The 16,064-nt window shown below is 38.0% G+C and overlaps 1 protein-coding gene across 1 annotated transcript in view; it reads right to left on the reverse strand.

Annotated features, from left to right (window-relative positions):
• The window catches only part of LOC144440881 (uncharacterized), a 64,492-nt gene extending 48,707 nt beyond the window's left edge, over positions 1 to 15,785 (reverse strand). Inside the window, exon 1 of the mRNA XM_078130321.1 lies at positions 15,460 to 15,785. Coding sequence (XP_077986447.1) covers positions 15,460 to 15,497 — 38 coding nt within the window. The 5' untranslated portion in view covers positions 15,498 to 15,785. The remainder of the gene's footprint in view (positions 1 to 15,459) is intronic.
• Positions 15,786 to 16,064: the final 279 nt, after the last annotated feature.

The following is a 16,064-nucleotide window of genomic DNA, read 5'->3' on the forward strand; positions in this document are numbered from 1 at the left end:
ACACCAAGCTCTGATATTCTTACCAGAAACCCCAATGGTGTCGCAACATCTCGACATGTGTTCTTGGATCCACAACTCCTGAAGTACTAGAAACTCAGCACGCATGTAATGGATGACACTCATCTGAGTTGTTTTAAGTGTAAACAGCCGGCGAAAGGTTTGCGTGATGTCAGAGGCTTGCTGCTAAGGTCCAGCGTGGTAGCACTCATCGCATCTGAGTGCAGAATGAATCAGAGTTCCTCGCCGTCCACAGAACCTTTAACTGACCGGTCCCGGTGTCTATTTCACCAAATGGTCCGTGAACTGGCTGCCTTGTATCGACAACGTAGGGAAAAATGGGCCAGTAACCTGAGTGCTAAATAACGAACGGTAGTTCGATACCCCTAACTAATACCCAATACAAAGACGTCTACCCCTGGCAACCAAATTAACGCCGAACGGGTCTATTATTTTCTAACGAAATTCCGCTGTTTTGAGATTAAGTCTTTGTTGGGAGGTAATGAGCCAACAGACATGGAAGTCGTTGGGCATTTAACAATATACAATGTCCGTATTTTATTTGAAAAATCTGATCCGGAATTTAAACTGTATTACAAACTCTCTGCGAAATTTGAAAAGTATGCCATGGCAAGTGCAAGTAAGTGTATACGGCCTCTCGATCTTATCGCCCTGCTTGTCACAATAAATTCACACCACCTGTCAGAATACCAGCAACTAATTGCTGAAAAAAATACCTCGCCATACAAGTTGAAGTTCTAGTAACCGATTGTCGCGTTTCAATTTTCAAGAAAACATCCGTTGTAATTATTTAAAGTGGTCGAAACGCATCAGTGGCCTTGGTGTGTATACTAATAAGGTTCCTACTGGCGGTAAGGGGAGCAAATGTTTCTTGTAGCTTATTCAAGTGAGTGTCGAGGCGTGGATTTAGAGTTTACTCTTTCAAAAAAAAGGATACCGCGAATAAAAGAACAGGCCATGACTTCAGCGATCGTTTACTGAAAGTCTGTCACCTTAGCCCTAGAAATCTACCCTAGCTTGGGCAACACTAAAGTCTGTTCACAAGCAATGGCTCAGCTTTGCCATTTTCCCTAGCTAACATATTATACATGACTGTCACATGTAGGGCGACTGTTAAAGCTATATACGTTTTGAGAAGTAATTTGTGCTGCATATTTAAAAAAGGTACTCGCAGTATCCTTCACTTAACTATGACTTGCAATTGCCTTCATTCAAACACAGATCCTACAAGTGATTCAAACCTACATATGCAAGATCTGACAACGTCATTTAGCATACACATATAAAACACACGTCGACGAAATACCCACTATGCAACCAACTGTTCTAACAATGCCAGAATGCGATTGCAATGTCATAGAAGGAATGCATGTACTAGAATAGTTTAAGTGTGGTTTAATGTAAGTATTTTCATTTGAGTAAAAAGCTTAGTGCTTACAAACTCATCTTGAAAAAAAGTCTTTTTTCGTTCATAATTAAGATTTACAGCGCCTACATTTTTTTCACATCAATATATCCCTATGATTCTCACTTACTTTAATCACACTTTGTTTTTAGTTGTACATGATCTATATCATTTTGAATTGAACATGCCTGAACTGAAACAAATTCGCCAGTCTTCTTGTTATGCAAATTTTAGTCTGGCAAATGTTAATAAATTTAAAAGACCCTTTCATTGAACCACGAAATTTGTGGTCGTGAGAGCCGTAAAGTTTTGATTTCACTTTGAACCAGGTACTATTAAGCAGTAAAAGGGAATAGCTTGAGGTATGAGGTATTGGGATCAAATCATACTGATCGACCTACACTTTTAATGGAAGCTCTCCAAATATCCCCGATTCGCATGCATCCCAGACAAAGGTTTATCATAACAGTAGCCGCCTGTGTCTGATAGACGACACGTGTCTGCACGTACCGCCACTGTGACAATGACAGAATCCCAGGGATCACTAACTAAAGTCCTCTTACACGTTAACCAAACGAAGGCAGAATCAAAGTAGATTTCCGTTTTGTCAAATGCTTGTATTGTTTACTCTAATGTATTAAATCTTATACAAGAAATACACTAGTATCAGCAAAATGCGAAATTTCGTCTCCAGCTGGGCGAGATCAACGTTAACTTAGCCACAGTCTTGATCTATCATCCTTGTCAAGTTACAGACACGTGTTTTACTAATAAGAGATAGCTATATCTTCGTCAATGTATTCGACCCGCACTTGACCCAGACGTGTTTTACGCGATCTCACGATCTTCAGAAAGTATGCATTTATTTATAGCACCAGCTACAAGTCGTCGGTAAGTTCATTGACATTTACCATGTACATGAGATTAGTAATACCATAGACATTGAAGAGTACCGTGTGCGCTTTTAAATATACAATTCAAGTTCATAATTGCATCGTTACATTTGCAGCTTAACATTGGACCCATTTATCCATTTCGTTAGCTTTGTAGGCCTAAAACTAAGATATGGTCTAAAGACCATCTAGATAGTGACACAGCTGGCTTTGGAGATTAAACTCACGTAATTTTGAGTAACGTCTTTGCAGAACTAATTCCTCCACGTCTTAGCCTTTGATCTCATATTTGTGGTGATATTAATTTGAATTTAAATACCGTTTTACAGAAATGTGAACTGCACCGCTGTGAAGTTTTCAAACACATAACAACAATATGATTAACCTTTTAGCTTTAGCCGTATGAGTTGTCAAAGAGTTTAAATACGTGGACTTTATGGTATTACGTTCAACTTGCCACAATTGTACTGTACACGGGTTTGCATCCCCCCCCACACTACTGTACCTCGATACCATGCCAGTTTGCTTTTAAAAAGTTCATCATCATTAGAATTACCAAGACCAAATCTGAGCTGAGTATTAAAATAGATTAATGGAGTAACTGTACACTACAACGTCGAACCGATTATATAGCTGTTTGCGCTAAGAACTGTACTACACATGACAGCTACGAACTTGTCAATCAAAGTAAGTAAGCCATGAAATCACGAGACTAACCAATGCAATGAACCAAAGTCAATAGCTAGCCATTCTCGCGAGCCTGTGTATTATCAGCTCCCGCGAGAATGTAAAGTTGCCGTAAAGAGGACTGGTGGTTTTACGGCACGGCCACCAAAATTTTGCATCTTCACCATTTTTTCTTACTTAAAATCAAATCGAGTGTTGGAGATTCTTATCGTATTTCTAATCAGCAAGGATACCTATCACAAAATTGATATTTAAAAAAAGAAAAGTGACAGACTCTGATGATAAAAAGGTGACAATAATGACATCAATTACCAATAAACAATGGTTAATGATGATGGCATTGTGGAAAACGGTGGTGGTGGTGGTGGTGGTGGTGGTGGTGGTGGTGGTGGTGGTGATGATGATGATGATGATGATGATGATGATGATGATGATGATGATGATGATGATGAGGAGGAGGAGGAGGAGGAGGAGAACGATGGACAACACAGTAATGGTACCCAACTACATCGCATGTATTACGACCTATAACAGGCTACATGATGCATTAGATTTTCGGAATGTTTTCGAATTAAATTTGCCAGACCCTTGGAAGACAGTCATTTCTCCAGATTCCATTAATCGACATTTGTGTCATTCTACAGTATGTCGCCTACATTATGACAGATTACGTGTTTGTCAGCTGACGAATGATCTTCATAATTTGAATATCTCAAATGCTTGACTAAGGAGTGAATAGGCAGCAACCAAACTGCCGAATACTTGGGTCTCAGAGCTCTAGTACAGCAAACTCGTGGGTGGACCAAGTGTCATAGGTCATAGGCTGGGGTCAGACTTTTCGGCGGGGGGGGGGGAGAAATTGCGGGCCATGAAAAAATTGAGGGTTCAAGGGGGGGGGGGGCATTGAAATTCTGGTGGTCTGAAATATGTTGCTCATGATTTAAGCTAAATTAAACCTAAGGAGCGGTCGTTTAGTTAATAAAAAATATTCTCGCGGCTTCCCCGAAATACCTTCTAAAAGTTATATTCACTGATGAGTTGGGTGACAACCATGCGAATGTATTTGTGCATGCCTTCCTATGTCTGTCTGTCTGTCTGTCTGTGTCTGTCTGTATCTCTATCTCTATCTCTCTCTGTCTCTGTCTCTGTCTCTGTCTCCCTTTCACGTTCGCTCTCTCTGTCTGTCTCTCTCTTGCTCTGTGGAGACTTTTTTTGAACATTCAAACCTCAGGAGCAGTCGTTTACACCCCTCGACACCCCCTCCCCACTAGCTATCATGGGGGTGCTGTTTCTGCCCAGAATCAATTATATTGAAAGAGAAAACCCTGCTGACTAAGTATCTCCAAGTATATTTTAAAGCCTAATGTGAGACCTTTTTCGCCAATCCCACATATACTTGTAAAGAAATCTCTCATTGTTAAGTATGGACGCTGAAGTTGATTTCCACTGTTAGGTTAATGTAGTGTACCATACTGTACATCTCCGACATGGAGGAGGGGGAGAGGTTATATTGTATAATTACTGTGTAGCCGGGAGGGGTGGCTACGAAAATTCTTGGGTTCATTTCGGGGGGGGGGGGGGCATGAAATTTTTGAGAGCATGAAGGGGGGTTGCGAAAATTGTTTTGACCAAAATAATCCCCCCCCCCACTCCCGCCGTTAATTCTGACCCCAGCCTTATATATGTTCCAGCATCATATTAATCGCCCTCGAGCGCCATAACTCCCTCTTCATTGATCTATCAAACAAACAAGTGGTTCAACCTGAACAGGTTCTTATTGGCATACATCCTGACGTGGAAATATTCCTAAAATTCACATGGGTACCAATACTCAGTTGGTGTTCTATAGAGAAATATGATTATTGTTGATGTACGACTGACACGTGTTCCTAAGAAGGTAACAACCCGACAGTGATCCAAATAAGCCAACCCCAAGTTTTGACCCACAAAGATTATGATCTTGACCTAGGATGACGAATAAGAACAGCTGTTACCATAGTGACTATGAAGACATTTCAGGGTAGCATATATGAAAATTATGTCTTATATACGTTGCAACTATTCCTTCTAACGTCCACGAGAAATTGATTTCTCTAATAAAAATATATCTGTATATCTGGAATCTAGCTTTCCTCTTCAAAGTGTGAAGATGGCTTCTTATTTATATCTAATCAATCATCCTAAATATTTATGACCCTCGTGGATTTGTTCTTTTCTCTCTATCTAATTGTATTCTCTCGCTGACCATGATTTGTAGATTGAAGACATGACCTTGGTGCAGATCAGATTACTGCTACATGCTTTATTTACCACTACAACCATGGCAGCAACAATGCTGAGAATAAGTCATTTAATAGGTCAAACATGCATAGGCTGATATCACCAAATAAAAAAGTTGTACATTTAAGAAAACATGTCTGTCTATAAACTGCTTATTTTTCCTTGAGAGCCAGGATGACATGATTGGTTACATTCACATGTGAGCGATAATAAAGTTGTCACTAGTTTACTATTTGAGTTGGGAATGTCTTGATCAATATTCACAGTGACATTCAAATCCATAAAACATGGAAATTGACACTTGTGTTTGAAAAGAAAGGCGCCATTCAGTTTTTACATGTGCCCTTCAAAGCGAAGGTCAAGGTCAATAGCTACGAGAAAGGCAAACTGTGAAGTACAATTCTATATTATGACACTAGTTCTTTAACAAACTATAAATCGTTTGACCTTGACTTTGAATGTACGTCTGAGTGCAAAGTAAAGTAATTTCTTGAAGATTGACCAATGAAAGTCCTTGATGTTGCATCGATTATAATCGCTGAGTAGTCGATAGTCATACGATATGTTACAATCGCACCAGTAGACGAGATGTACTTGCATTGGCATTGGGATTTGAAACTACTTTCTTTAAGTGATAGAGCCCATAGTATGTGTTATGTTCATAAATCTACATTTAAGTCTTGCGCTGGTATTTAAAGTGTCAACAAAATTCAAACATTAAGCCCAATAATTGATAAACAGAGACTTTCTTATGGCTTTATTTATGCGGTTTCACATCACAATTGTTCGAGTATAGTTTGATGCGAGGATGAATCACTCCATAGTAAACGTCAAACACATTTAGAAACAATCCAAATAACTTGTTAGACAACTTATATGGAGTCGTAACTTGTGAATTACAGCTGACTACACCTTGATCAAACAATTCTTTAACCATGAATTAATGAGGCAAAATTTTTTTTTAAAATGAAATGTTTCCTGTAACCCGACCGACCCTACTTTAAGGTGTCAACCCTAAACAATTTTTATATTTAAAAGAGGTAACTAGTGAGACTTTACTTCTTTTTCCGTGCAAAACGTTTTTACACATTCAAAAAAGGTAAAAATGGCGAGAATGTAAATTAACACTTCTTTATCTAAAAAGGTCAAGATTTACATCTTTACATCAGCTATTCTTTCGTTCAAAAATGTAAGTTGGAATTATACAAGACAGTCTTCATATTGTGTTCGTCTACTTCACGTCTTCATTGACTTTTTTTACACCTTGTCCTTGCCCAACTATCATAAAAGTATTGCGACAAATGAGTATCTTGTCTTTGTGTCGGAAGCAATTTCTCAACAATAAAAATAGAAAATAAATAAATAAAACTCCGGCTTACCCTACCCTATTTTCTGAAGTCATGTTATCGGAAGCAAATTTTGTCTATGCCTGATGAGGTATACTTAACCTCCAATATTGCTAATATGTCTTAGTTTTGAACTGAAAATGATAGACTGCTAAAATTGATTTATTCAATATACCTTAAGAGAAAGGGGGATGTTATGTTCAAATGATATCCCAAAGTCGTACAAATAAAGCAATACCAACAACCAGGAACCTATGTAATACCAACAACCAGGAACCTATGTAATACCAACAACCAAGAACCTATGTAATACCAACAACCAAGAACCTATGTAATACCAATAACCAGGAACCTATGTAATACCAACAACCAGGAACCTATGTAATACCAACAACCAGGAACCTATGTAATACCAACAACCAGGAACCTATGTAATACCAACAACCAGGAACCTATGTAATACCAACAACCAGGAACCTATGTAATACCAACAACCAGGAACCTATGTAATACCAACAACCAGGAACCTATGTAATACCAACAACCAGGAACCTATGTACATGTACAGATGATATAACACTTGGTCAAAGACTACAATGTTAGGTGTATACATCCTCCGCAATCTTAATAAACGGGTACAACAAGGATACTTTTTCGTTTGCATTCATTGCGAAGGTTGTTTAAATAATTGGTATTAGAGCTAGCTACTGCTATTGATAATGTAGGAAGTCATGCAAACTACCTTTTCTTAGTGAGACAGGAAAGGGCCACTTGCTTCCAAAATTCTCCTTTGGTTAGTCATAACCTTTTTTTAAAAAAGAAGCAAAACAAAATTGTTTTTTTTTGCTGATTACGTAATGTCAATAAATATTTAGCCAATCGAACATTCACTATTTACAGACTTGATTAAAAGTAAACGTTGACAAAGCAAAGCACAGAGATAACTTACGAGATAATATGTCCTGTTGCAATGATTAACATGGTAACACTTTAAGATGTCCAACGGCCCAAATCAAAACACATGATGTTGAACATTATCGTGTGGAATGATAATGAAATAAACTACATAGCACGATATCCATCATAGCAGCTTGACATTTATTAGTGATGAGTAGACGTATTAATGAGATCTTTTAAGGCCTGAGATATGGCATAGATGTATATAACAGACAACTGTGAAGATGTTAGATGGGAAGCTGAACCCTTAACTCTCAAGGCGTTATGAGACATAACACAAACGCATACAACTTTGATGTTATATATATATATATATATATATATATATATATATATATATATATTTGCAATTTAATGTGGTGTTTAATGTGATATATATATATATATATATATATATATATATATATATATATATATATATATATATATATATATATATATATATATATATATATATATATATATATATATATATATATTGTTATGAAAGCGATCCTAATAACTTTAACCACACCCTTGGTTGATGGGGTCAGTCTCAACTTTAGGTTGCAAGTCAATGGCTTCGTTGGTTACATAACTTACGAGACACATGTATAATAACATGAATTAGTTTTACTTTTAACTTACAGTTTAAGCTTTAACTAATTGGTTGATTTGACTTGTTAGTGTCTGTAATTACTTAAAGTACTGTCTGACTTAGTCGATAACAATGTCTGAGTGTGTTTTTTCAATCAAAATGTCATTGTCTGTTACGGTACAATGGATTTTTAAAAGAAAGCTAGTGTGCATGCCCTGGAGATGCCAGTGGCTGCAAATTGTGACTTTTGTGTTTAGGAGGAAAGTGGTTTCGATTTTCGTTTGAAAAGCAGCCATTATTGTCCAATATGAGTTGTTGTTAAAGCAATTTAGTTCAATATTACCAAAGCAAATAATACAAATTATAAAAACAGATATGATTTCAACATTTCTAAAGGGTGTTTAACTGAAGCTGGTTATAGAATTTTAGTACCATGACTTGCGTTGGTCAGCTCTGGTATTTGTATGTCGGTCAACAAAAAAAATCGCCCTGGTCAACCGATGAAACTACATTGTTGGTGGTTTTTGTTTCAGTTGTTATCATGTTTGTTTTTTGTTTGTTGCTTTTCCTTTGTGGGCAAATTCTCTTGGGGCATGTTCGACCACTATTAAGGGCAATAGCTGGGGTATTCTTCTTTTGTAAAACAGAGAAAACTGTTTGTCACGGATCTCAACAATAAACGTGCCTTGTGGTGTACTTGGGAAAAGTTGTACAAAAGACATTGAAAAAATAAAGCCTCTCCAGGTTGTGTGGTCCAATGTACCCAGTTATCCTCTATTGACTCATTGAACGGTGTACAATTGATTTTATTTCACTCTTCGATGCTCGAAACGGATAGGAAAAACACACCAATTAACAGGGGAGATGTAACAGAAGAGACATTTAGCCAACATGTACGGATCATGAATTCGTTTTTTACAATGTAAAGGCCGACGAAAACAGTAGTTGATTTGTTACCGGCTTAGTTTACATGGGCTCGGAAGAGGTAGTGTTTGCCCAAGGCGGCTTCGTTGAATTGCCAGCGTTGGATTACTATGCCAAAGGAATTAACCCTGGGCTTAAGTTGACTTCTACTTCCTAACTGTAAGGACATACTACTATAAACTATCGCACATAGAATGGCATGTCTTGTAGCCGATGTAATGGACCACTACAATACCCTTATTGTGCACACAAAGTATAGACACACCGGTGTTGATCAAGTCCGGTCCTTGCTATTCCTAGAATAAGCACACAGCCACATGCAATTTAAGCGTCAATTGATACGCATACGTCCTCCTGCGCATAATGCAAGTCAAAAAACACATGTACACTTGTAGTGGCATTTTAATAGCAGTCAATTGTCAAGTTTAGAGGCAATAAAATTTTAAACTTAAACTTAAGTTCCACTTAAATCAGTCGGACAATTTTCGAAGCACCAGATTGATGAACACTCTTTTGCAATAAAAATCACGAGACCTGAAACAAGAAATCTGTCTGGCTAGACACAAATCTTACTAACAATGCAGCATTTTATCGGCTGGCTAAACAATCTCACCGACAGCGCTACATTTTATCGTCTGTTGGTAAGATTTTGTTGAGCCAGACGATAAAATGTAGCAGTGTTAGTAAGATTTTTGTTGAGCCAGACAAATGTTTGTTTCAAGCCTCGTGGTTTTTATTAAAAGATGGCCCACAATGGGAACTGTGGGGATTGTGAACTGTCTATCTGTCCACAGCCATTCCTAGATCCTGGGCCATTTCGATTTATATCCAAACATGGCACAAAGACGAAACATTATGGTGAGCATGCGCACACAGTATGGACCTCATCAAATCTTAGTGACCGTCATATTTGGCAGCAATATTTTGTTAATTCACTCACTATCTCAACGTTTGAAATGCATTTGAAATTCAAATTTGCTCAACTACATTTATCACATGTGAACTTTTTAATGACCTTGACCTTCAAATTCACAGTGAGGTCATTATTGAGGCGTTGTGCAAAGGGAAAAACACTATGCGCAAGATATCAGACATCGAAAAACGGCTGTAGTCTACAAATTGCACATCTTAGAATTGATACTAAATTCACCCTGACTTTGACCTTCATGGAATATTTTCAGAATCATGACTTGTGTAGTAGCAAAAAGAAAGCGTTTAATACAATCGCGTCCTGTCTACAATCGACTATTATTGTTCAATCATATACAGCTGCAGACGGGCAAGTGAATGGATCGCCTATGCTAACTAGTTCAACTGAACTAATTGTATAGATAGATTTCATTCATAAACTTGACACAATGTTTTCAAAACAACAGGACACCACTTCCTTTTAAAAGTAGTTTCAAAGTCAAGGTGGTCCTCAGCCAACTCTGTTATAGTGAATAATTAGTCTTATATACTCATTGAATGTACATAATGAAAGTGGGATAAAGAGATCTTTCAGTGAAGTCACGGCTATACTACTTGGTCCAAGTTAGTGCAAAATCTAGGCTATTCAACAAGGCAAGTGTACTAAAAGTGGGTCAGATGTTCATGGGATCAGGAATAAACTATACAGTCATGTATATCTAATGTGAAAGTCTTCAACTGTCAAAAAAAAGCTAGTTGACACAGATTTGATTACAGTGTAACCATCGTGACCCAGTTTGGTGTCGACTGAATAGCCTTAGTATGTTTATGATAAGAATACACCTTGATGCAATCAATTTAGTAAAACATGGGATTCACACACTTGGATGTCCACAGCTGTAATTCGAATACCGATATTTCTACCCTAGCTGTGTACAGTTTAAATAAAAGTTAACATACACCTACATGTTTAACGTTTTTGTCACAAAGATTTTGTCACAAATCGTGCAACTTCTAAAGCAGGCTAGAGGAATTCATTTAAGGGTTATGTGAGGAAGTAATGGTCATAAGATAATTCGGACTATTAATTAATATGACTTAGTGGAATGACATGATGAGAACGGTTTTCTTTACATTTTCAGTACGTTGTAAAAATTTGTCTTCAAGTTGCTATAACTTTTTTGGGAACTTTTAGCCAGAGGACCAACCATTATCATGGAAGAAATTTTGTGTACAGTTGAGCTGTGATCGAAGTGGAATGATCATACGAGAACGGTTGTAGTTGCATCATGCATTTGTTTTGTCGTTACGAAACATTCAACCCGGGGTCATATAACGATGTGTTACAAACACTGGCAACGTTTGTCTCGAATAAAAGGTAGGGTTGACTTTCCAAGTTTATTATGTGGGAGAAACGCAGACTGGTTCTTTTAAATCATATGATGATGGATGGGGCATATAATCCTTGATTTACTTCGGTGTCTATTATATTGTGCGGGGATGTTTAAAGGTCAAATTGTAACTTAATATTTCAAAGTCAAACAATTGACCTGCTGTGACCCTAAATCTTGCGAACGTTATATGTTCTTTGTGTAAACTTGGAAGATGCACGCTGTACTTGTATCGATATAGTCTTTACGAAGGTCCATTACACACACATGGCTTAGCGCGGTTCAAGATTACAACCCTATGTCTAAATAGTTACAAATAAATCGTGTCAAAATGGCGTCAAGAAGACACATTAGAAGTAGCGCGACGAAACCTATTTATTTCACGTTTAAGAACAAAGTTGTAAAATGCTTGATAACGCCCACGTGTTGATAATGCTATCACGACCCGAACCATCGAATAGGTTCAGTGGAGACAATTAAACATACTACACCATCAAATCTTTTCCGCCGAATAAAATACAACATTCTCCTTTTAAGGTAAGTAGTTTTGGCATATACGTTTCACTTTAGACGTAAATCATACTGAACTATCTCAATTTCTATATTTGTACCTAAATTTCGGTTCGAAGAAGAACATTTTCCGTCTTTTTTCAACTAGTAACTTTGTTCGTTGATCACGCACAGTCAAGTGAAAAATCAAAGTGGGTCAAATGAAGTGGAAGCACAGATCATCGAGCATTAAAAGGAACTTTCATAGTACTTGTGGTCACAGTAGCAACTTTAAAGACGACGAAAGGGGGGGGTAGGAATGAAAACACAATCATTGAATCAAAGAGACAGGGGGAGAAGGAGACAAAAACAGATAGAGACAAATGAGCAGAAGTGAACACAGGCAGATGAGAGAAGGATAGACACAGAAACAGACAGACATATAGGCAGGCAGACAGACAGACAGACAGACAGACAGACAGACAGACAGACAGACAGACAGACAGACAGACAGACAGACAGACAGAAAGACAGAAAGACAGACAGACAGACAGACGTGTTGAAAATATACAACGATTAGTCGACACTGTGACCCTGTCTTTACTCAGAGTTTCACGTTCTTGCGATCAGCAAACAACTGAGGATTGAACGTTACTTGATGAGGTGACGTGAAAGGTCATACCATCGCTGCGCTGGTTGCTTTTAATGAAGTTTGTACTGTAAATAACTGAATTAGTTCTGCCTTGTTTATCTCATCTTACTAGCCTTCAAACATAGATGGAAACCAGTGAAGTATGTATACTAGGAGCACACACTTACGTAATCATAGGCAAGTCATGGTCATCCAGAGGTTACCTAAGACCATTTCAAATTACATTTCTTCAAATTTAGTCGAATTAGCTGTTTTGACCAGTATACGGCTATTAACAAATCACCGTGAATACTACAGAAATGTATGTATGCACATTGGTTACCCTAGTAGTAACGTAATCTAAAACTCTCCACCCCAAAGATTCTTAAAAATTCACTTGTTTACGCATTTTCTCGTGTCTGTGTGACCTTATATGTCCCCTTATGAATAATAAGCTTATTCTGGAAAAGTTCTTCTGGTAAAAGTAAAATAACAGACATTCTGTTTCTATTCATCAGCGGCACATCACATCATAACACTATCCGTGCCAAGTATGTTCACAGTGCAACATGTATATATTCGGTTACAGTGGAACAATCTATATATCGATTTTCCATGGAGATAACCAGGGTGTATTGATAGGACGGGTCAATGAACTCTTTAAGAAATCGTCAGTTTTAGGTTCAGTTTCATTATGGTTAATATATAATAACACACACACACACACACACACACACACACACACACACACACACACACACACACACACACACATATATATATATATATATATATATATATATATATATATATATATATATATATATATATATATATATATATATATATAACTCGGTGAGTATCAATCTGCTAAGACAGTGCTCTATACCGCAGTGGCAGAGCGTAATAGTTTTGCTATGTATATATATATATATATATATATATATATATATATATATATATATATATATATATATATATATATATATATATATACAACCTGGTTGAATTTTGTCTATGTTCGGAACCCCATTCCCCTCATACATTTTATGTATATATAAATAATGTGTGTGTGTGTGTGTGTGTGTGTGTGTGTGTGTGAGAGAGAGAGAGAGAGAGAGAGAGAGAGAGAGAAATAGTGTATGTGTATGTATGTGTATGTGTGTGTGTGTGTGTGTGTATATACATACATACATTAACATCTGGCATGTCAACTAATTAACATGCAGGGTCTCACTTCAATAGCGACTGCCTCATCGTCAGCAAAAACTAGTTTTTGTAGGCAACAGCTGCAAAGAGCTGCCTGGTTGACTTAACCTTGAAAACAATTCTATGTGTGCTGTATGTCCATTTGATATTATAATAACCTTAAATCCGACGTATGCATTCACTACCATGATTACATTCAGTAAGGATTTTTTGCCAATAGATAACATTGGCGGCCATAGCATAGCAAATGTTACAACCTCTGGCACATTAAAAAGCAAACAAATACGTAATTAAACAACAATAGAAAAAACAACAAACAGATAACCAAGTAGGCCCTGTCACAGACGACAAAACAATGATTGTGTCTATGCAATACGTACACGTCAAATTACCACGTGATTTGGTGCATGCGGTAGGGGATGGGGCGCGATCTTTTCTGTAATTTCCTGGTAAAACACATCGACTTAACTACGGGAGATTACCGAAATTCACTGACTTTCTCAAGCCTAATTCTATTTTAATGAAAGTCATTAAATTCTGAATGGTCGGAACTATCTCAAGGGAGGAATTGGCCAAAGAATGAGTTGCATGGCCATATTAATGGTCTTTTCAGTAGCTCTGTACTATACAGCTTCAATCAACATTATTATCGCATTAAACACCCCGGGAGAAATGTGCTAACTCCGCGGGAACCAATGTCACAACAAGGTAGTGTGTCCTTGTAAAAGGCGATCTCCTCAGAGGAGTCTCCTGTAGTATTATTCAGCCGTGTCGGGATGAGTACTCAGTCACGCGGAACAGCAAAACAAGTGGCTGAAAACAATGTGGGTCTATTACACCTACGTTTTTACAGGAAGCAGGGAGGCCGAATCTTGCTTAAATCAATACAGTCACATCCTTCAAACTAACAGTTACAAAACCATCAATCATAAAAGTTTGTCAAGAAGTCAAGGTAGTTTAATTAGATATTGTTACGTTATCCAAACTCTTTGATCAGTTAACCTTACTGAAAAAGTCAAGTGTTTTAGCACTTAGTAAATCTCTTATCGGTTATCCCTTTGAAATTCCGAGACATGTTTCAACAAAGTATACCAAATGTTGGCTGAAAATAATTCGCTAGATAAGTTCACAGTTAAAGGGGGTACATGGAAAAACATTCATCAAACGTGTGGTTGGCTGCATATTGTCCGATAATGGAGGTATAAGGTCTCCCTTTATACCGCTATAGTTCGATAAAATATAACCAATGAACTGAAACCGAATGTCTGGCTTCTTGTATCATTTACCAAACTTTCCTTTTTTTGTAATTAACCTGCACATACCTCGACACAACGGTTGTTCTGTAAACGGCAGTCCTACCAAATTCCATGACTCCATTCTAAAATACAAAAATCCACTGCCTCGAGTGCACTTCTCAATGAAATAGACCACATGTGCAACTTCGAAGTTACACTTGCTAGTACACATGTAACTCTGACAAAATGGCCGAAAGGGTCATTGGACACGGACAGGAAATGTCTGTGCCATAAAATGCACCCCACAACTTGGGTTGAGACTCTTCCTACGGGCATCTACGACTGCTATCTAAATCGCGTGATTAATGCATCAACGTTCATGATCGCAGGAAGTGTGCACGTCCCCACCGCAACACTTAACATGTAACTGGTGACTGGCCGTGGCTCGGCGTCGGGTGAATGAATGGATTGATGGAAGAATGCATAAATGACATATTATTATACTTACGAAGATGGGTTCCATCGCCTTTGATTGAAAACCAACATTCGTCTTATCTGATCACTTGGTTAAAATTCATCCGAGTTCCGTTACAAGGTTAAGAAAACTTCAAGGCACAGTTAGTTAGCTGCAAATGGCATTCCTCGCGGACCTTCGATCTGGACGATGTTAATAGACACCCAGTAGGAACGTTAACATACTGACAGAATAGTCCAGGCGTACGGGCCATCGGTCATACTATTTTAAGATCACCGAGTCCACTCGGTACCATAAATCACGGCGGAACCACAACGTAAACAGACCGAGTGCGATCGATGGTTGCTGTGACAGACACGTTAACAGTACAACCGTGTGTCTTGTAATAGGAGACACCTTAAACTAGGGGTAGTCTGACCTACGCAAGCTTCTCCCGCGCTGTTCGTGTCCCGCCGGGGTCAAATCCCGGTGGCTCGTGAAGGGAAGGGTACTAGAAAAAGTAAATACGGTCGATTTCCCAGCCCACCTCTTCTGCTTACGTCTATAACTTCTTGGATGACAGCGATGATTATTGCTGGCTACTACTGATCCTGTCAGTGTACACACAACTGGTGAATCCTCCGTTCGTAGTAGTATTC

This window comes from Glandiceps talaboti, chromosome 10, assembly GCF_964340395.1.
Source record: "Glandiceps talaboti chromosome 10, keGlaTala1.1, whole genome shotgun sequence".
Lineage (NCBI taxonomy): Eukaryota > Metazoa > Hemichordata > Enteropneusta > Spengelidae > Glandiceps > Glandiceps talaboti.